Raw genomic sequence first — 25,317 nt, 5'->3', positions numbered from 1 at the left:
GGAATTATGGTAAAACTGAATATTTAAGAGCAAATCGGACATTTCTCCACTAAATCTTCTTGTTGCAGTTCTTATATTTGAAGAGTTTAGTGGCGCTAGGCTAGAGCTAGGTTAGTGCTAGGCTAGTGCTAGGCTAGAGCTAGGCTAGTGCTAGGCTAGTGCTAGGCTAGTGCTAGGCTAGAGCTAGGCTAGTGCTAGGCTAGAGCTAGGCTAGTGCTAGGCTAGTGCTAGGCTAGTGCTAGGCTAGTGCTAGGCTAGTGCTAGGCTAGTGCCAGGCTAGTGCTAGGCTAGTGCATGTCTATGGTAACTAGTAGCCTGCATTTAAAACAGTGTGACCCGAGCACAGAGCACCTGAGGCTTATAACACCAGACTGACCACATGAATGTGACTGAAAAATGTGTGAAAGAACTTATGTTTGCTTCGTGGTAGTAGAAGCTACGCAGCGGCGGAGTGATCTGCTACAGGGGTGCAGGGGGGTGCCCAAAGTGGGGTCCCCGCCAGAGAGTGACCAGCTTTTGCGCTGTGTGTGGTTAATACTAACTCTCTTCCATTCATTCTCAGTGGTAAATATAGATGCAGTACACTTTTTGACCACTAGCGTCAAATTGGGGGCGCTGTTTCTCTCGCAAAGTTAAGGAAACACTGCTGTGGTGTCTTGGTATTTAGAGCGTTGTAGCATCAACTTTCACAGTTTTCCAACTTCTATTGCAAAGGTTGTTACATTAACAACAGCAAATGTTAAAACATTGACTGAACTGACACTTTCAAAATAATCTAATGTGGCATTTTCTTTGAGTGAACGAATGAGGTAAAGTGACTGCAGGTGCTGTAGATACAGGTGTGTGTTTTTTGCGCTAAATTGTTACAATTGTTGATTTTGTTTTGCTAAAACTAGGCTTTAGCCATAGTTACCATTTGTTTTAATATAGCATGTTATTTGTATAGATAGAATCAAATGTAAATGTGGGCTATCCAAAAAGGAAACTAAAGTAACTTTATAATTTGCAGCTATATGTGTTTTTCGTGCTTGACATCGCCGTGTTTGGCCCGCGACCCACAGGCACTTTTTCATTTAGGCCCTCGGAGACAAAAAGTTTGGGCCCCCCTGTGCTAGAAAATAGTCCCTAAAATGCCATCATTCATGTGATGCAGGTCAGTTATATTCCAAACAGACATTTATATGGTTAGTCTGGTGTTAGAAGTGATTTGCCTCAGGTGCTCTGTGGAGCCGGTCACACTGTTTTTAATGCAGGCTAGCTGATACCATAGACATGCACTAGCCTAGCTTCAAACATAAGAAATGCATGAACTACAAAAAGAACATCTCCAGGTATCAGCAACACTCTGCATCACGAGGCCCTATGTCAGAAATGTCCCTTTAACTGCTGAAATCCACAGATTAGCAAAACTAAGCCCTGTGGTGCCTCTTTGTGATTTTGAGTAAATATGTGGTGGACCGTGGGGGCCACAGTTCACAAACATTACACAACTGCCCCCTGAACTGTCCCAACGCAAACACAGAGTTCCCTCCTGAAGAGCGTCTGTCTCAGAGCGTCCACTTCACTTCCAGAGCGTCCAGCCGCGATGCCTCTGACCCGCTCCCTGTCCATGAGCTCCCTGAGCGGGGTACTCCCCCAGTGGGAGGACCACGAGCTGCCGGTGGACGACCTGCTGCTGTTCGAGACATCCTGGGAGGTCACCAACAAAGGTCAGGCACTCTTCATGCTTTGTGCTCGAGCGTGAAGCTCAGCGGCGCTTCAGCTACAGCAGCTTTAGCTACAGCGGCTTCAGCTACAGCAGCTTCAGCTACAGCAGCTTCAGCTGCAGCAGCTTCAGCTACAGCCTCTGCAGACTCGAAACCAGTCACAGACGCGTGTCTTTCTTTAAGGTGCTGACTGTGGTACTTAAAGGTACTATAGTGAGGATTACGAGGTGCTTATTGTGGTACTTAAAGGTACTATAGTGAGGATTACGAGGTGCTTATTGTGGTACTTAAAGGTACTATAGTGAGGATTACGAGGTGCTTATTGTGGTACTTAAAGGTACTATAGTGAGGATTACGAGGTGCTTATTGTGGTACTTAAAGGTACTATAGTGAGGATTACGAGGTGCTTATTGTGGTACTTAAAGGTACTATAGTGAGGATTACGAGGTGCTTATTGTGGTACTTAAAGGTACTATAGTGAGAATTATGAGGTGCTTATTGTGGTACTTAAAGGTACTATAGTGAGAATTGTGAGGTATATGTACTGTGATGCTTCTAGATACAGTGGTAACTCTCAGTAATGAAGGTTGTACTTCTATTTACTTCTATCTATAGTATCACAGTATGTCATTCTCAACATAGTATCCTTTAAGTACCACAATAAGTACCTAGATGTACCTCTATTATTATTCTCTATTATTATAAATGACCGATAGCTTCATGCTAGCGTTAGCTGCTAACCTTTAGCTTGAGCTGTTAAATGACCGATAGCTTCATGCTGACGCTAGCTGCTAACCTTTAGCTTGAGCTGTTTAATGACCGATAGCTTCATGCTAGCGTTAGCTGCTAACCTTTAGCTTGAGCTGTTAAATGACCGATAGCTTCATGCTAATGTTAGCTGCTAACCTTTAGCTTGAGCTGTTTAATGACCGATAGCTTCATGCTAGCGTTAGCTGTTAGCCTTTAGCTTGAGTTGTTAAATGACCGATAGCTTCATGCTAACGCTAGTTGCTAGCCTTTAGCTCGAGCTGTTAAATGACCGATAGCTCCATGCTAATGTTAGCTGCTAGCCTTTAGCTCGAGCTGTTAAATGACCGATAGCTTCATGCTAGCGTTAGCCGCTAACCTTTAGCTTGAGCTGTTAAATGACCGATAGCTTCATGCTAACGCTAGTTGCTAGCCTTTAGCTCGAGCTGTTAAATGACCGATAGCTTCATGCTAACGTTAGCAGCTAACCTTTAGCTCGAGCTGTTAAATGACCGATAGCTTCATGCTAACGTTAGCTGCTAACCTTTAGCTTGAGCTGTTAAATGACCGATAGCTTCATGCTGACGCTAGCTGCTAACCTTTAGCTCGAGCTGTTAAATGACCGATAGCTTCATGCTAATGTTAGCAGCTAGCCTTTAGCTTCCTCTCGAATAATCCAAGCCATTCATGTAAAATCCATATTAAATATTGCGTATCTGACTCGTATTAATCCATAAATATTCCACTGTTTGTTTTTTATCACAGAAATACTTTATTCCTTTTTAGCAGATGTCGTCACTCAATCTGCTGGTGCTTCGGACACCGGGCTCGGACCTGATTTGACGTGATTTGTGATGATAGTTTTCATTTAAATTTAAATGTCAGATAAAACGGCTGTAAATGTGCCCAAACAGTCGTTCTGTTTCATAAAATAAATTCAGATAAAATAAAAAAATAAAACACATATCTGCAGCCGCAGCGCTCCGGACACAGCCCACATCACTCCACTCCAGCTGTTTCCATAGTAACGACAAACAATTGAGCTGGAGCTAGCTTCAGGTAAAACAGCTGAGAAAGTGAAACAACTCCGGACTTGTGTTTGCTAATGTGTAAAAGTCACGTATGTAGTTTTTGGTCACGCAGCGTCTCTCGTTCACACGCCTGATCACAGACGCTGACCCTTGTGGAGTTGTGTTCATAAACTTTGCTGACCCTTTGCTTTGTGGTTTTGTGTAACTCTGAATCAATATTGGTTTAGAGCTTCAGTGCGTCGACTCCACAGTTAAATATTAAACACATTTACGGATCCGTGAGGCCCATGAACGCCTCACGACACGGATTTAACAGATATTCAGGGAGGAGAGACATTCAGCAAGTTGAACAGCTTCCAACCGTTTAACCCCCGCGATTGTCCAGGTATCCAGGCATTACCCAAATCTAAAAGCTTCCTGGAAAAAGAGTCAAAATGTCAACGAAAGCGAGATGAAAGCGTTTAAGAGAGGGGGTGGAGACGAGAGATGTTGCGTAGGTGGAGATACGCAGACCCAGTGATGTTATTGATGTGAGACTGGAGGGAGAGTGCACTGTGGAGGATGACACCCAGACTCTTCACCTGAGGGGAGGGGAGGACAGATGAGCTGTTGAAGGGAGTAGGAAAACTGTTAGATTTGGAGAGAGTGGAGGAGGAGCCTACGAGAAGGACTTCTGTTTAGGAGCTGTTCAGTTTGAGGAAGTTGGAGGAGAACCACAAAGTAATTTCTTGTAGACAGAGGGCAAGGGAGGATGGAAGAGATGAAGATGGATTTGTAGAGAGGTAGAGCTGGGTGTCATCCCCACAGCAGTGGAAATGGATGTTGTGTTTATGAAAGATGTGACCGAGTGGGAGAATAATGAAGACGAGGGGCCCCAAGACAGAGCCCTGGGGCACACCAGCAGAGACAGGGAAAGGTTGGGACTTGTGGGATTTGAGTTGAATGAACTGTGTGCAGCAGGAAGTGAACCAAGCGAGGGGAGTGTGGGTTATGCCAATGGAAGAGAGTCGGTCAAGGAGAGTGGAATGAGAAATGCAGTGCTGCAGTGAGGTCAAGGAGGATGAGGATGGAGAGTAAACCGGAGTCAGAAGCTACGAGGAGGTCGTTAGTGATTTTGAGAAGCGCTGTTTCAGTGCTGTGGAGGGGACGGAAACCGGACTGAAACCTCTCGTAGATATTTCATTACACCATGATTACACCACATGTTTATGATTACATGATTATGAACTAAAACTGCAGAGCAATATATAATATAATGAGGGGGGTCAGAGGACGCCTTCGTTAACACATGTGAGACACTTTTATTGGTGCCATTTGAGACAATTTGTTTTTATCCTTTGGTCCCACTGGGCTAATCTCAGAGGTCACACATTTGTATTTCACTAAATTCCTTCTCTCGACCATTTCCTTTTGAAGTTTAAGTTATTCATCACGTCACAGGCTTCAGGCGCAGGTCGAGAGAAACTGACGTGAGGATTTTGAGTCTAAAACAGAAGAACGTCACGTTGTTGAGTCTTCATACGTTTGCACCACTGTCAAAAAACACCAGCATGAAGTTACAAGAGCTTCTGTCCAAGGTTAAGAAGTTTCTCTCATGAATCTCAGGGCACATCAGGGCGGGGCACAGGTGAAGGACATCAGGGCGGGGCACAGGTGAAGCACATCAGGGCGGGGCACAGGTGAAGCACATCAGGGCGGGGCACAGGTGAAGCACATCAGGGCGGGGCACAGGTGAAGCACATCAGGGCGGGGCACAGGTGAAACACATCAGGGCGGGGCACAGGTGAAACACATCAGGGCGGGGCACAGGTGAAGCACATCAGGGCGGGGCACAGGTGAAGCACATCAGGGCGGGGCACAGGTGAAACACATCAGGGCGGGGCACAGGTGAAACACATCAGGGCGGGGCACAGGTGAAACACATCAGGGCGGGGCACAGGTGAAACACATCAGGGCGGGGCACAGGTGAAGCACATCAGGGCGGGGCACAGGTGAAGAACATCAGGGCGGGTCACAGGTGAAGCACATCAGGGCGGGGCACAGTTGAAACACATCAGGGCGGGGCACAGGTGAAACACATCAGGGCGGGGCACAGGTGAAGCACATCAGGGCGGGGCACAGGTGAAACACATCAGGGCGGGGCACAGGTGAAACACATCAGGGCGGGGCACAGGTGAAGCACATCAGGGCGGGGCACAGGTGAAGCACATCAGGGCGGGGCACAGGTGAAACACATCAGGGCGGGGCACAGGTGAAACACATCAGGGCGGGGCACAGGTGAAGCACATCAGGGCGGGGCACAGGTGAAGAACATCAGGGCGGGTCACAGGTGAAGCACATCAGGGCGGGGCACAGTTGAAACACATCAGGGCGGGGCACAGGTGAAACACATCAGGGCGGGGCACAGGTGAAGAACATCAGGGCGGGGCACAGGTGAAACACATCAGGGCGGGGCACAGGTGAAGCACATCAGGGCGGGGCACAGGTGAAACACATCAGGGCGGGGCACAGGTGAAGCACATCAGGGCGGGGCATAGGTGAAGCACATCAGGGCGGGGCACAGGTGAAACACATCAGGGCGGGGCACAGGTGAAGCACATCAGGGCGGGGCACAGGTGAAGCACATCAGGGCGGGGCACAGGTGAAGCATATCAGGGCGGGGCACAGGTGAGGCACATCAGGGCGGGGCAGAGGTGAAGCACATCAGGGCGGGGCAGAGGTGAAGAACATCAGGGCGGGGCACAGGTGAAGCACATCAGGGCGGGGCACAGGTGAAACACATCAGGGCGGGGCACAGGTGAAACACATCAGGGCGGGGCACAGGTGAAACACATCAGGGCGGGGCACAGGTAAAACACATCAGGGCGGGGCACAGGTGAAGAACATCAGGGCGGGGCACAGGTGAAACACATCAGGGCGGGGCACAGGTGAAGCACATCAGGGCGGGGCACAGGTGAAACACATCAGGGCGGGGCACAGGTGAAGCACATCAGGGCGGGGCATAGGTGAAGCACATCAGGGCGGGGCACAGGTGAAACACATCAGGGCGGGGCACAGGTGAAGCACATCAGGGCGGGGCACAGGTGAAGCACATCAGGGCGGGGCACAGGTGAAGCACATCAGGGCGGGGCACAGGTGAAGCACATCAGGGCGGGGCACAGGTGAAGCACATCAGGGCGGGGCACAGGTGAAGCACATCAGGGCGGGGCACAGGTGAAACACATCAGGGCGGGGCACAGGTGAAGCACATCAGGGCGGGGCACAGGTGAAACACATCAGGGCGGGGCACAGGTGAAACACATCAGGGCGGGGCACAGGTGAAACACATCAGGGCGGGGCACAGGTGAAGCACATCAGGGCGGGGCACAGGTGAAGCACATCAGGGCGGGGCACAGGTGAAGCACATCAGGGCGGGGCACAGGTGAAACACATCAGGGCCGGGGCACAGGTGAAGCACATCAGGGCGGGGCACAGGTGAAGCACATCAGGGCGGGGCAGGTAACGAGGGCAGTAAAGCAGAATCACAAGGACAGAACACACACAGGACTCGACCAAAGACAAAACATACAAAAACAAGCATCATTTGTAAAGTTCTCTGATGATCCTGTTGTCTTTCCGCTTCTTCAAGGCTGAATTTGATGTAAACACAGATGCTGTCGCTAAAAACGGAGCGCAGAGAGTTCAGCTGCTGCACAAACTTAAAGGGACAGGCCACAGTTCTTCCAGACTGAGATCTGTTCTTACCTGAGCTTAGACGAGTTGATCCGTACCTGTGGAAGAGCGCGGTCGCTTCTAACTTCACCCCCATTTGGAGAATATACTGGGAGAGGCCAAATGCTAACAACATCCTCGGTCGTTTTGCGTGACTGAGGGCACACACACAGACCAGGTACACATCAACTCGTCTAAGCTCAGGTAAGAACAGATCTCAGTCTGGAAAAACGATGGCCTGTTCCTTTAACTCCTTTGGCGTCAGTGAGAGGATTCTTCGAGCTGCTGTTGCTCTAGGACAGAATGGTTAATGTGAGAGATCGGACCTCACTTTGGAACAGTCCAGTCACTGAAAAGCCTGGTCAGATCCTAGACTCAGATCAGAGGCACCTTCAGCCTCATGTTTTAGATGAATGAAACTAAGAGTCTGTGTTTTTGCCTTGTCTTGCTGAACCTTTGTGAATCTGTTGTGGCACAGACTGTAAATGTTCTGTGTGTGTGGCCGGGTCGCCCTTTACCGCGTCTTCTCACTCTGCCCAGTTTCAGCTCCTCTTTAGGGGAAGTGCCTGCAAAACATACTTTAATCCCATTTTACTTTGACAGTGCAGAGAGATTAGAGTCGCCCATGGAAGTGGAGACAGAGACCCGGCTAATCCTATATTTATACAACCAAAAACACTGATATGTAATGAATTAGTACAACACAACCTTTTAAAAACCACAAATAAAGATTTGCACCAAGAAGGTTTTTTTTCCTTTTCTTATTAAATGAATGAATGAAGTAAAAAAGTGAATATTTGGGCTGGTCTGATGAACCCTGTCCCCGGTGTCCGCAGTGGGAGGCATCTGCACCGTCATCCAGACCAAAGCCAAGATCACTGTGGACGAGTGGGGGGACAACTACTACATGATGGGCCCGTACTTCGAGCACAACTTCCAGACGCAGGTGGAGGGATGCGAACCTCCGCACCCGGCCGTGGGCAAGGCCCTGGAGGTGCTGAGGAACAACGGCTGCCAGGTCAGACCTCACACCGCCCTGTCCCTCATGCACACAGGAGGAGGGTCATGTAGTGCCTCGTTTCTGCCAGAGGGGGCAGCACACATGAAGGAGACTGACTTAACTCATGCACACAGGGGGAGGGTCATGTAGTGCCTCGTTTATGCCAGAGGGGGCAGCACACATGGAGGAGACTGACTTAACTCATGCACATAGGAGGAGGGTCATGTAGTGCCTCGTTTATGCCAGAGGGGGCAGCACACATGAAGGAGACTGACTTAACTCATGCACACAGGGGGAGGGTCATGTAGTGCCTCGTTTATGCCAGAGGGGGCAGCACACATGGAGGAGACTGACTTAACTCATGCACATAGGAGGAGGGTCATGTAGTGCCTCGTTTATGCCAGAGGGGGCAGCACACATGAAGGAGACTGACTTAACTCATGCACACAGGGGGAGGGTCATGTAGTGCCTCGTTTATGCCAGAGGGGGCAGCACACATGGAGGAGACTGACTTAACTCATGCACACAGGGGAGGGTCATGTAGTGCCTCGTTTCTGCCAGAGGGGGCAGCACACATGAAGGAGACTGACTTAACTCATGCACACAGGGGTCATGTAGTGCCTCGTTTATGCCAGAGGGGGCAGCACACATGAAGGAGACTGACTTAACTCATGCACACAGGGGAGGGTCATGTAGTGCCTCGTTTATGCCAGAGGGGGCAGCACACATGAAGGAGACTGACTTAACTCATGCACACAGGGGAGGGTCATGTAGTGCCTCGTTTATACCAGAGGGGGCAGCACACATGAAGGAGACTTACTTAACTCATGCACACAGGAGGAGGGTCATGTAGTGCCTCGTTTATGCCAGAGGTGGCAGCACACATGAAGGAGACTGACTTAACTCATGCACACAGGAGGAGGGTCATGTAGTGCCTCGTTTATACCAGAGGGGGCAGCACACATGAAGGAGACTTACTTAACTCATGCACACAGGAGGAGGGTCATGTAGTGCCTCGTTTATACCAGAGGGGGCAGCACACATGAAGGAGCATGACTTAACTCATGCACACAGGGGAGGGTCATGTAGTGCCTCGTTTATGCCAGAGGGGGCAGCACACATGAAGGAGACTGACTTAACTCATGCACACAGGGGAGGGTCATGTAGTGCCTCGTTTATGCCAGAGGGGGCAGCACACATGAAGGAGACTGACTTAACTCATGCACACAGGAGGAGGGTCATGTAGTGCCTCGTTTATGCCAGAGGTGGCAGCACACATGAAGGAGACTGACTTAACTCATGCACACAGGGGAGGGTCATGTAGTGCCTCGTTTATGCCAGAGGGGGCAGCACACATGAAGGAGACTGACTTAACTCATGCACACAGGGGAGGGTCATGTAGTGCCTCGTTTATGCCAGAGGGGGCAGCACACATGAAGGAGACTGACTTAACTCATGCACACAGGGGAGGGTCATGTAGTGCCTCGTTTATGCCAGAGGGGGCAGCACACATGAAGGAGACTGACTTAACTCATGCACACAGGGGGAGGGTCATGTAGTGCCTCGTTTATGCCAGAGGGGGCAGCACACATGAAGGAGACTGACTTAACTCATGCACACAGGGGAGGGTCATGTAGTGCCTCGTTTATGCCAGAGGTGGCAGCACACATGAAGGAGACTGACTTAACTCATGCACACAGGAGGAGGGTCATGTAGTGCCTCGTTTATACCAGAGGGGGCAGCACACATGAAGGAGACTTACTTAACTCATGCACACAGGAGGAGGGTCATGTAGTGCCTCGTTTATACCAGAGGGGGCAGCACACATGAAGGAGCATGACTTAACTCATGCACACAGGGGAGGGTCATGTAGTGCCTCGTTTATGCCAGAGGGGGCAGCACACATGAAGGAGACTGACTTAACTCATGCACACAGGGGAGGGTCATGTAGTGCCTCGTTTATGCCAGAGGGGGCAGCACACATGAAGGAGACTGACTTAACTCATGCACACAGGAGGAGGGTCATGTAGTGCCTCGTTTATGCCAGAGGTGGCAGCACACATGAAGGAGACTGACTTAACTCATGCACACAGGGGAGGGTCATGTAGTGCCTCGTTTATGCCAGAGGGGGCAGCACACATGAAGGAGACTGACTTAACTCATGCACACAGGGGAGGGTCATGTAGTGCCTCGTTTATGCCAGAGGGGGCAGCACACATGAAGGAGACTGACTTAACTCATGCACACAGGGGAGGGTCATGTAGTGCCTCGTTTATGCCAGAGGGGGCAGCACACATGAAGGAGACTGACTTAACTCATGCACACAGGGGGAGGGTCATGTAGTGCCTCGTTTATGCCAGAGGGGGCAGCACACATGAAGGAGACTGACTTAACTCATGCACACAGGAGGAGGGTCATGTAGTGCCTCGTTTATGCCAGAGGGGGCAGCACACATGGAGAAGACTTAGATCTTATTCAAGACCAGTTCCAGTGGTGGAAGAACTGCTCAATATTCTTCAGTCAAAGAGCAGATACAGGACTAAACCAGGTCTAAACTGGGACTAAACCAGGTCTAAACTGGGACTAAACCAGGTCTAAACTGGGACTAAACCAGGTCTAAACCGGGACTAAACCAGGTCTAAACCGGGACTAAACCAGGTCTAAACTGGGACTAAACCAGGTCTAAACTGGGGCTAAACCAGGTCTAAACTGGGGCTAAACCAGGTCTAAACCAGGACTAAACCAGGTCTAAACTGGGGCTAAACCAGGTCTAAACTGGGGCTAAACCAGGTCTAAACCGGGACTAAACCAGGTCTAAACTGGGACTAAACCAGGTCTAAACTGGGGCTAAACCAGGTCTAAACTGGGACTAAACCAGGTCTAAACTGGGACTAAACCAGGTCTAAACTTGGGCTAAACCAGGTCTAAACTGGGGCTAAACCAGGTCTAAACTGGGACTAAACCAGGTCTAAACTGGGGCTAAACCAGGTCTAAACTTGGGCTAAACCAGGTCTAAACTGGGACTAAACCAGGTCTAAACTGGGGCTAAACCAGGTCTAAACTGGGGCTAAACCAGGTCTAAACTGGGACTAAACCAGGTCTAAACTGGGGCTAAACCAGGTCTAAACTGGGACTAAACCAGGTCTAAACTGGGACTAAACCAGGTCTAAACTGGGGCTAAACCAGGTCTAAACTGGGACTAAACCAGGTCTAAACTGGGACTAAACCAGGTCTAAACTGGGGCTAAACCAGGTCTAAACTGGGACTAAACCAGGTCTAAACTGGGGCTAAACCAGGTCTAAACTGGGGCTAAACCAGGTCTAAACTGGGACTAAACCAGGTCTAAACTGGGACTAAACCAGGTCTAAACTGGGACTAAACCATGTCTAAACTGGGACTAAACCAGGTCTAAACTGGGACTAAACCAGGTCTAAACTGGGACTAAACCATGTCTAAACTGGGACTAAACCAGGTCTAAACTGGGGCTAAACCAGGTCTAAACTGGGGCTAAACCAGGTCTAAACTGGGGCTAAACCAGGTCTAAACTGGGACTAAACCAGGTCTAAATGAGAAACCACTGAAGCAAGTCTAAACCAGGTCACTTTGAAAAGAAAATACTTTTATTTTTACAACCAATTTAAAAAAGTAGTGGAGTAGAAAGTACAGATACAGGCTCTAAAATGAAGTAAAAAGTAAAGTAAAAGTACTTATAATTTGTACTTTTCACTGTGTTCATTTCCACCACTGGCTTTAATGATGTTTTTTATACCGATACCGTCTTCCCCAATGTTCTTTTTTTTCTTCCCCTTGATTTTTCACACGTTTTCCAATTTTTCCCATTATTTTAAACAGATTTCTTTTCTTATTTTTGCCACAGTTTTCCCCCTGTTTTTTTTTAACTTTTTATTGTTAAATGTTTGCCCCAGTTTTTTTTTTTCTCATTTTCCCTGTTTTTTCCTCACACTGGTTTTCAATATCGATACCTGGGCATTACTTTTTGATCTCTATACTAAAATATTTGTTGAATAGAACCATAAAACAGATCATGTTCTTTTATTCCTTTTCCTTCCATTTCATTTCTTTTACATTTGTATTTGTTTGCGGTGAAACGACAAAACAACTTTTTCCACCTGTTTTTCCTCAATTGTCCATTTTCCCTGTTTTTATTTTATTTTTTTACAAAATGTATTCATTCTTTTTTTCAAAAATGTTTCCCCAACTTTGCACAAAATGTTACCAATTATTTCCCTAAATGTTTAAAATTTCAATTTGAAATTATTTTTCTTTCAATCTTTAATGACCAACAGCATCAGAACTTAAATATAAAGATGTTCCATTTCTTTTCAGTCCGATAAGTTCGAAACTTTTATTTTTTCGACAACAAATTTAACTTTGATTGATTTTTTTAGTTTGTCCTTTTTGCTTTTTTGTCCTGTTAGTTGATGCACAAGTGTGACAGATCAGACAGAAATCACAAACATCTTTATCAGATGATGCTGTTTCTCTTCAACAATCTGACAACTCCAGAAATCAGATTAAGGATCAGGTTTTTGGTCTCCATGGAAACGTAGCCACTGCCCAGGGAGATGCAACCCGAGGACGACCTAAAGAAAGTACCACAGTCTGAGAACCACTAGCACAGTCAGAAGTGTAAAGTATGGAACACGTTAATGTATTTGTGTTAATGACACCATAAAGTCGGTGTGATGCTTCTTCCACTTTCCCCTGAAACGTACGAGTGACGGATCAATCCTCTCAGTTCGAGTCGTTGTGGGTCTTGTGTCTGCTGCAGGTTCACTGCGGCCGCTGGCTGATCGAGGGCAGTCCGTACGTGATCCTCTTCGACATCGCCTCGGCCGCCTGGAACCTGGACCTCTGGAAGGGCGACCTGTGGCAGAGCTGCCGCATCGGACTGCCCTACCACGACCGCGAGGCCAACGACGCCCTCATCATGGGCGCGCTCATCGCCTGGTTCTTCAAAGAGGTCAGTGCCACTTATACGGGTGCACATTTTCTAAAGCGGAGGTACCCAAACGTTACCGAAAATATGAATATAGATCATATCATAGCATTAAATCCAGCCATGTGGACTTGTAAGTTGTTAGAGTGTGAAGCTGTGAACTCTTCCTGCCGCTGCAGCTGACGGACGAGCTGGGGGACAGGCCCAACGTGGTGGGGCATTTCCACGAGTGGCAGGCGGGTCCCGGGCTGATCCTGTGCCGCTCCCGGAGGATCCCTGTGGCCACGGTCTTCACCACACACGCCACGCTGCTGGGACGATACCTGTGCGCCGGGAACGCAGACTTCTACAACAACCTGCACACGGTAATTACTGTGTTATACACTGACTTCTACAACCTGTACACGGTAATTACTGTGTTATACACTGACTTCTACAACAACCTGTACATGGTAATTACTGTGTTATACACTGACTTCTACAACCTGTACACGGTAATTACTGTGTTATACACTGACTTCAACAACCTGTACATGGTAATTACTGTGTTATACACTGACTTCTACAACAACCTGCACACGGTAATTACTGTGTTATACACTGACTTCTACAACCTGTACATGGTAATTACTGTGTTATACACTGACTTCTACAACAACCTGTACATGGTAATTACTGTGTTATACACTGACTTCTACAACAACCTGTACATGGTAATTACTGTGTTATACACTGACTTCTACAACAACCTGTACATGGTAATTACTGTGTTATACACTGACTTCTACAACAACCTGTACATGGTAATTACTGTGTTATACACTGACTTCTACAACCTGTACATGGTAATTACTGTGTTATACACTGACTTCTACAACAACCTGTACATGGTAATTACTGTGTTATACACTGACTTCTACAACAACCTGTACATGGTAATTACTGTGTTATACACTGACTTCAACAACAACCTGTACACGGTAATTACTGTGTTATACACTGACTTCTACAACAACCTGTACACGGTAATTACTGTGTTATACACTGACTTCTACAACAACCTGTACACGGTAATTACTGTGTTATACACTGACTTCTACAACAACCTGTACACGGTAATTACTGTGTTATACACTGACTTCTACAACCTGTACACGGTAATTACTGTGTTATACACTGACTTCAACAACCTGTACATGGTAATTACTGTGTTATACACTGACTTCAACAACAACCTGTACACGGTAATTACTGTGTTATACACTGACTTCAACAACCTGTACACGGTAATTACTGTGTTATACACTGACTTCAACAACCTGTACATGGTAATTACTGTGTTATACACTGACTTCAACAACCTGTACATGGTAATTACTGTGTTATACACTGACTTCTACAACAACCTGCACACAGTAATTACTGTGTTATACACTGACTTCTACAACAACCTGTACACGGTAATTACTGTGTTATACACTGACTTCTACAACAACCTGCACACGGTAATTACTGTGTTATACACTGACTTCAACAACCTGTACACGGTAATTACTGTGTTATACACTGACTTCTACAACAACCTGTACATGGTAATTACTGTGTTATACACTGACTTCTTCAACAACCTGCACACGGTAATTACTGTGTTATACACTGACTTCTACAACAACCTGTACACAGTAATTACTGTGTTATACACTGACTTCTACAACAACCTGTACATGGTAATTACTGTGTTATACACTGACTTCTATAACAACCTGTACACGGTAATTACTGTGTTATACACTGACTTCTATAACAACCTGTACATGGTAATTACTGTGTTATACACTGACTTCTACAACAACCTGCACACGGTAATTACTGTGTTATACACTGACTTCTATAACAACCTGTACACGGTAATTACTGTGTTATACACTGACTTCTACAACAACCTGTACACGGTAATTACTGTGTTATACACTGACTTCTATAACAACCTGTACACGGTAATTACTGTGTTATACACTGACTTCTACAACAACCTGTACATGGTAATTACTGTGTTATACACTGACTTCTATAACAACCTGTACACAGTAATTACTGTGTTATACACTGACTTCTACAACAACCTGTACATGGTAATTACTGTGTTATACACTGACTTCTATAACAACCTGTACACGGTAATTACTGTGTTATACACTGACTTCTATAACAACCTGTACACGGTAATTACTGTGTTATACACTGACTTCTACAACAACCTGTACATGGTAATTACTGTGTTATACACTGACTTCTATAACAACCTGTACACGGTAATTACTGTGTTATACACTGACTTCTACAACAACCTGTACATGGTAATTACTGTGTTATACACTGACTTCTACAACAACCTGTACACGGTAATTACTGTGTTATACACTGACTTCAACAACCTGTACATGGTAATTACTGTGTTATACACTGACTTCTACAACAACCTGTACACGGTAATTACTGTGTTATACACTGACTTCTACAACCTGTACATGGTAATTACTGTGTTATACACTGACTTCAACAACAACCTGTACATGGTAATTACTGTGTTATACACTGACTTCAACAACAACCTGTACATGGTAATTACTGTGTTATACACTGACTTCTACAACAACCTGTACACGGTAATTACTGTGTTATACACTGACTTCTACAACAACCTGTACATGGTAATTACTGTGTTATACACTGACTTCTACAACAACCTGTACACGGTAATTACTGTGTTATACACTGACTTCAACAACAACCTGTACACGGTAATTACTGTGTTATACACTGACTTCTATAACAACCTGCACACGGTAATTACTGTGTTATACACTGACTTCTATAACAACCTGTACACGGTAATTACTGTGTTATACACTGACTTCTATAACAACCTGTACATGGTAATTACTGTGTTATACACTGACTTCTACAACAACCTGCACACGGTAATTACTGTGTTATACACTGACTTCTATAACAACCTGTACACGGTAATTACTGTGTTATACACTGACTTCTACAACAACCTGTACACGGTAATTACTGTGTTATACACTGACTTCTACAACAACCTGTACACGGTAATTACTGTGTTATACACTGACTTCTACAACCTGTACATGGTAATTACTGTGTTATACACTGACTTCAACAACAACCTGTACACGGTAATTACTGTGTTATACACTGACTCTACAACAACCTGTACACGGTAATTACTGTGTTATACACTGACTCTACAACAACCTGTACACGGTAATTACTGTGTTATACACTGACTTCAACAACCTGTACATGGTAATTACTGTGTTATACACAGACTTCTACAACAACCTGCACACAGTAATTACTGTGTTATACACTGACTTCAACAACCTGTACATGGTAATTACTGTGTTATACACTGACTTCAACAACCTGTACATGGTAATTACTGTGTTATACACTGACTTCTACAACAACCTGCACACAGTAATTACTGTGTTATACACTGACTTCTACAACAACCTGCACACGGTAATTACTGTGTTATACACTGACTTCTACAACAACCTGCACACGGTAATTACTGTGTTATACACTGACTTCAACAACCTGTACACGGTAATTACTGTGTTATACACTGACTTCTACAACAACCTGTACATGGTAATTACTGTGTTATACACTGACTTCTTCAACAACCTGCACACGGTAATTACTGTGTTATACACTGACTTCTACAACAACCTGTACACAGTAATTACTGTGTTATACACTGACTTCTACAACAACCTGTACATGGTAATTACTGTGTTATACACTGACTTCTACAACAACCTGTACACGGTAATTACTGTGTTATACACTGACTTCTACAACAACCTGTACACGGTAATTACTGTGTTATACACTGACTTCTACAACAACCTGTACACGGTAATTACTGTGTTATACACTGACTTCTACAACCTGTACACGGTAATTACTGTGTTATACACTGACTTCAACAACCTGTACATGGTAATTACTGTGTTATACACTGACTTCAACAACAACCTGTACACGGTAATTACTGTGTTATACACTGACTTCAACAACCTGTACACGGTAATTACTGTGTTATACACTGACTTCAACAACCTGTACATGGTAATTACTGTGTTATACACTGACTTCAACAACCTGTACATGGTAATTACTGTGTTATACACTGACTTCTACAACAACCTGCACACAGTAATTACTGTGTTATACACTGACTTCTACAACAACCTGCACACGGTAATTACTGTGTTATACACTGACTTCTACAACAACCTGCACACGGTAATTACTGTGTTATACACTGACTTCAACAACCTGTACACGGTAATTACTGTGTTATACACTGACTTCTACAACAACCTGTACATGGTAATTACTGTGTTATACACTGACTTCTTCAACAACCTGCACACGGTAATTACTGTGTTATACACTGACTTCTACAACAACCTGTACACAGTAATTACTGTGTTATACACTGACTTCTACAACAACCTGTACATGGTAATTACTGTGTTATACACTGACTTCTATAACAACCTGTACACGGTAATTACTGTGTTATACACTGACTTCTATAACAACCTGTACATGGTAATTACTGTGTTATACACTGACTTCTACAACAACCTGCACACGGTAATTACTGTGTTATACACTGACTTCTATAACAACCTGTACACGGTAATTACTGTGTTATACACTGACTTCTACAACAACCTGTACACGGTAATTACTGTGTTATACACTGACTTCTATAACAACCTGTACACGGTAATTACTGTGTTATACACTGACTTCTACAACAACCTGTACATGGTAATTACTGTGTTATACACTGACTTCTATAACAACCTGTACACAGTAATTACTGTGTTATACACTGACTTCTACAACAACCTGTACATGGTAATTACTGTGTTATACACTGACTTCTATAACAACCTGTACACGGTAATTACTGTGTTATACACTGACTTCTATAACAACCTGTACACGGTAATTACTGTGTTATACACTGACTTCTACAACAACCTGTACATGGTAATTACTGTGTTATACACTGACTTCTATAACAACCTGTACACGGTAATTACTGTGTTATACACTGACTTCTACAACAACCTGTACATGGTAATTACTGTGTTATACACTGACTTCTACAACAACCTGTACACGGTAATTACTGTGTTATACACTGACTTCAACAACCTGTACATGGTAATTACTGTGTTATACACTGACTTCTACAACAACCTGTACACGGTAATTACTGTGTTATACACTGACTTCTACAACCTGTACATGGTAATTACTGTGTTATACACTGACTTCAACAACAACCTGTACATGGTAATTACTGTGTTATACACTGACTTCAACAACAACCTGTACATGGTAATTACTGTGTTATACACTGACTTCTACAACAACCTGTACACGGTAATTACTGTGTTATACACTGACTTCTACAACAACCTGTACATGGTAATTACTGTGTTATACACTGACTTCTACAACAACCTGTACACGGTAATTACTGTGTTATACACTGACTTCAACAACAACCTGTACACGGTAATTACTGTGTTATACACTGACTTCTATAACAACCTGCACACGGTAATTACTGTGTTATACACTGACTTCTATAACAACCTGTACACGGTAATTACTGTGTTATACACTGACTTCTATAACAACCTGTACATGGTAATTACTGTGTTATACACTGACTTCTACAACAACCTGCACACGGTAATTACTGTGTTATACACTGACTTCTATAACAACCTGTACACGGTAATTACTGTGTTATACACTGACTTCTACAACAACCTGTACACGGTAATTACTGTGTTATACACTGACTTCTACAACAACCTGTACACGGTAATTACTGTGTTATACACTGACTTCTACAACCTGTACATGGTAATTACTGTGTTATACACTGACTTCAACAACAACCTGTACACGGTAATTACTGTGTTATACACTGACTCTACAACAACCTGTACACGGTAATTACTGTGTTATACACTGACTCTACAACAACCTGTACACGGTAATTACTGTGTTATACACTGACTTCAACAACCTGTACATGGTAATTACTGTGTTATACACAGACTTCTACAACAACCTGCACACAGTAATTACTGTGTTATACACTGACTTCAACAACCTGTACATGGTAATTACTGTGTTATACACTGACTTCAACAACCTGTACATGGTAATTACTGTGTTATACACTGACTTCTACAACAACCTGCACACAGTAATTACTGTGTTATACACTGACTTCTACAACAACCTGCACACGGTAATTACTGTGTTATACACTGACTTCTACAACAACCTGCACACGGTAATTACTGTGTTATACACTGACTTCAACAACCTGTACACGGTAATTACTGTGTTATACACTGACTTCTACAACAACCTGTACATGGTAATTACTGTGTTATACACTGACTTCTTCAACAACCTGCACACGGTAATTACTGTGTTATACACTGACTTCTACAACAACCTGTACACAGTAATTACTGTGTTATACACTGACTTCTACAACAACCTGTACATGGTAATTACTGTGTTATACACTGACTTCTACAACAACCTGCACACGGTAATTACTGTGTTATACACTGACTTCTATAACAACCTGTACACGGTAATTACTGTGTTATACACTGACTTCTACAACAACCTGTACATGGTAATTACTGTGTTATACACTGACTTCTATAACAACCTGTACACGGTAATTACTGTGTTATACACTGACTTCTACAACAACCTGTACACGGTAATTACTGTGTTATACACTGACTTCTATAACAACCTGTACACGGTAATTACTGTGTTATACACTGACTTCTACAACAACCTGTACATGGTAATTACTGTGTTATACACTGACTTCTATAACAACCTGTACACGGTAATTACTGTGTTATACACTGACTTCTACAACAACCTGTACATGGTAATTACTGTGTTATACACTGACTTCTATAACAACCTGTACACGGTAATTACTGTGTTATACACTGACTTCTATAACAACCTGTACATGGTAATTACTGTGTTATACACTGACTTCTACAACAACCTGCACACGGTAATTACTGTGTTATACACTGACTTCTATAACAACCTGTACACGGTAATTACTGTGTTATACACTGACTTCTACAACAACCTGTACACGGTAATTACTGTGTTATACACTGACTTCTACAACAACCTGTACACGGTAATTACTGTGTTATACACTGACTTCTACAACCTGTACATGGTAATTACTGTGTTATACACTGACTTCAACAACAACCTGTACACGGTAATTACTGTGTTATACACTGACTTCAACAACCTGTACACGGTAATTACTGTGTTATACACTGACTTCAACAACCTGTACATGGTAATTACTGTGTTATACACTGACTTCTACAACAACCTGCACACAGTAATTACTGTGTTATACACTGACTTCTACAACCTGTACACGGTAATTACTGTGTTATACACTGACTTCAACAACCTGTACATGGTAATTACTGTGTTATACACTGACTTCAACAACCTGTACATGGTAATTACTGTGTTATACACTGACTTCTACAACAACCTGCACACAGTAATTACTGTGTTATACACTGACTTCTACAACAACCTGCACACGGTAATTACTGTGTTATACACTGACTTCTACAACAACCTGCACACGGTAATTACTGTGTTATACACTGACTTCAACAACCTGTACACGGTAATTACTGTGTTATACACTGACTTCTACAACAACCTGTACATGGTAATTACTGTGTTATACACTGACTTCTTCAACAACCTGCACACGGTAATTACTGTGTTATACACTGACTTCTACAACAACCTGTACACAGTAATTACTGTGTTATACACTGACTTCTACAACAACCTGTACATGGTAATTACTGTGTTATACACTGACTTCTATAACAACCTGTACACCGTAATTACTGTGTTATACACTGACTTCTATAACAACCTGTACATGGTAATTACTGTGTTATACACTGACTTCTACAACAACCTGCACACGGTAATTACTGTGTTATACACTGACTTCTATAACAACCTGTACACGGTAATTACTGTGTTATACACTGACTTCTACAACAACCTGTACACGGTAATTACTGTGTTATACACTGACTTCTATAACAACCTGTACACGGTAATTACTGTGTTATACACTGACTTCTACAACAACCTGTACATGGTAATTACTGTGTTATACACTGACTTCTATAACAACCTGTACACGGTAATTACTGTGTTATACACTGACTTCTACAACAACCTGTACATGGTAATTACTGTGTTATACACTGACTTCTATAACAACCTGTACACGGTAATTACTGTGTTATACACTGACTTCTATAACAACCTGTACATGGTAATTACTGTGTTATACACTGACTTCTACAACAACCTGCACACGGTAATTACTGTGTTATACACTGACTTCTATAACAACCTGTACACGGTAATTACTGTGTTATACACTGACTTCTACAACAACCTGTACACGGTAATTACTGTGTTATACACTGACTTCTACAACAACCTGCACACGGTAATTACTGTGTTATACACTGACTTCAACAACAACCTGTACATGGTAAATACTGTGCTATACACTGACTTCAACAACAACCTGTACATGGTAATTACTGTGTTATACACTGACTTCTACAACCTGTACATGGTAATTACTGTGTTATACACTGACTTCTACAACAACCTGCACACGGTAATTACTGTGTTATACACTGACTTCAACAACCTGTACATGGTAATTACTGTGTTATACACTGACTTCTACAACCTGTACATGGTAATTACTGTGTTATACACTGACTTCTACAACCTGTACACGGTAATTACTGTGTTATACACTGACTTCTACAACAACCTGTACACGGTAATTACTGTGTTATACACTGACTTCTACAACAACCTGTACACGGTAATTACTGTGTTATACACTGACTTCAACAACCTGTACATGGTAATTACTGTGTTATACACTGACTTCTACAACAACCTGTACACGGTAATTACTGTGTTATACACTGACTTCTACAACCTGTACATGGTAATTACTGTGTTATACACTGACTTCAACAACAACCTGTACATGGTAATTACTGTGTTATACACTGACTTCAACAACAACCTGTACATGGTAATTACTGTGTTATACACTGACTTCTACAACAACCTGTACACGGTAATTACTGTGTTATACACTGACTTCAACAACAACCTGTACACGGTAATTACTGTGTTATACACTGACTTCTATAACAACCTGCACACGGTAATTACTGTGTTATACACTGACTTCTATAACAACCTGTACACGGTAATTACTGTGTTATACACTGACTTCTACAACAACCTGTACATGGTAATTACTGTGTTATACACTGACTTCTATAACAACCTGTACACGGTAATTACTGTGTTATACACTGACTTCTATAACAACCTGTACATGGTAATTACTGTGTTATACACTGACTTCTACAACAACCTGCACACGGTAATTACTGTGTTATACACTGACTTCTATAACAACCTGTACACGGTAATTACTGTGTTATACACTGACTTCTACAACAACCTGTACACGGTAATTACTGTGTTATACACTGACTTCTACAACAACCTGCACACGGTAATTACTGTGTTATACACTGACTTCAACAACAACCTGTACATGGTAAATACTGTGCTATACACTGACTTCAACAACAACCTGTACATGGTAATTACTGTGTTATACACTGACTTCTACAACCTGTACATGGTAATTACTGTGTTATACACTGACTTCTACAACAACCTGCACACGGTAATTACTGTGTTATACACTGACTTCAACAACCTGTACATGGTAATTACTGTGTTATACACTGACTTCTACAACCTGTACATGGTAATTACTGTGTTATACACTGACTTCTACAACCTGTACACGGTAATTACTGTGTTATACACTGACTTCTACAACAACCTGTACACGGTAATTACTGTGTTATACACTGACTTCTACAACAACCTGTACACGGTAATTACTGTGTTATACACTGACTTCAACAACCTGTACATGGTAATTACTGTGTTATACACTGACTTCTACAACAACCTGTACACGGTAATTACTGTGTTATACACTGACTTCTACAACCTGTACATGGTAATTACTGTGTTATACACTGACTTCAACAACAACCTGTACATGGTAATTACTGTGTTATACACTGACTTCAACAACAACCTGTACATGGTAATTACTGTGTTATACACTGACTTCTACAACAACCTGTACACGGTAATTACTGTGTTATACACTGACTTCAACAACAACCTGTACACGGTAATTACTGTGTTATACACTGACTTCTACAACCTGTACACGGTAATTACTGTGTTATACACTGACTTCTACAGCAACCTGTACACGGTAATTACTGTGTTATACACTGACTTCTACAACAACCTGTACATGGTAATTACTGTGTTATACACTGACTTCAACAACAACCTGCACACGGTAATTACTGTGTTATACACTGACTTCAACAACAACCTGTACACGGTAATTACTGTGTTATACACTGACTTCTACAACCTGTACACGGTAATTACTGTGTTATACACTGACTTCTACAGCAACCTGCACACGGTAATTACTGTGTTATACACTGACTTCTACAACAACCTGCACACGGTAATTACTGTGTTATACACTGACTTCAACAACCTGTACACGGTAATTACTGTGTTATACACTGACTTCTACAACAACCTGTACATGGTAATTACTGTGTTATACACTGACTTCTTCAACAACCTGCACACGGTAATTACTGTGTTATACACTGACTTCTACAACAACCTGTACACAGTAATTACTGTGTTATACACTGACTTCTACAACAACCTGTACATGGTAATTACTGTGTTATACACTGACTTCTATAACAACCTGTACACGGTAATTACTGTGTTATACACTGACTTCTATAACAACCTGTACATGGTAATTACTGTGTTATACACTGACTTCTACAACAACCTGCACACGGTAATTACTGTGTTATACACTGACTTCTATAACAACCTGTACACGGTAATTACTGTGTTATACACTGACTTCTACAACAACCTTTACACGGTAATTACTGTGTTATACACTGACTTCTATAACAACCTGTACACGGTAATTACTGTGTTATACACTGACTTCTACAACAACCTGTACATGGTAATTACTGTGTTATACACTGACTTCTATAACAACCTGTACACGGTAATTACTGTGTTATACACTGACTTCTACAACAACCTGTACATGGTAATTACTGTGTTATACACTGACTTCTATAACAACCTGTACACGGTAATTACTGTGTTATACACTGACTTCTATAACAACCTGTACATGGTAATTACTGTGTTATACACTGACTTCTACAACAACCTGCACACGGTAATTACTGTGTTATACACTGACTTCTATAACAACCTGTACACGGTAATTACTGTGTTATACACTGACTTCTACAACAACCTGTACACGGTAATTACTGTGTTATACACTGACTTCTACAACAACCTGCACACGGTAATTACTGTGTTATACACTGACTTCAACAACAACCTGTACATGGTAAATACTGTGCTATACACTGACTTCAACAACAACCTGTACATGGTAATTACTGTGTTATACACTGACTTCTACAACCTGTACATGGTAATTACTGTGTTATACACTGACTTCTACAACAACCTGCACACGGTAATTACTGTGTTATACACTGACTTCAACAACCTGTACACAGGTTGTAGAAGTACACTGACTTCTACAACCTGTACATGGTAATTACTGTGTTATACACTGACTTCTACAACCTGTACACGGTAATTACTGTGTTATACACTGACTTTTACAACAACCTGTACACGGTAATTACTGTGTTATACACTGACTTCTACAACAACCTGTACACGGTAATT

General features: G+C 43.2%; 1 protein-coding gene across 1 annotated transcript in view; it reads left to right on the top strand.

Moving 5' to 3' along the window:
• Positions 1-1,575: 1,575 nt before the first annotated feature.
• gys2 (glycogen synthase 2) overlaps positions 1,576-25,317 on the top strand; it is a 40,758-nt gene continuing 17,016 nt past the window's right edge. Inside the window, exons 1-4 of the mRNA XM_079582819.1 lie at positions 1,576-1,709; positions 8,032-8,213; positions 12,988-13,179; positions 13,335-13,520. Of these exons, the coding sequence (XP_079438945.1) occupies positions 1,586-1,709; positions 8,032-8,213; positions 12,988-13,179; positions 13,335-13,520 (684 nt within the window). The 5' untranslated portion in view covers positions 1,576-1,585. The remainder of the gene's footprint in view (positions 1,710-8,031; positions 8,214-12,987; positions 13,180-13,334; positions 13,521-25,317) is intronic.

This window comes from Gobius niger (assembly GCF_951799975.1).
Source record: "Gobius niger genome assembly, chromosome: 2".
Lineage (NCBI taxonomy): Eukaryota > Metazoa > Chordata > Actinopteri > Gobiiformes > Gobiidae > Gobius > Gobius niger.
The sequence above is the reverse complement of the archived record's forward strand: the minus strand, read 5'-3'. Positions and strand labels throughout refer to the sequence as shown.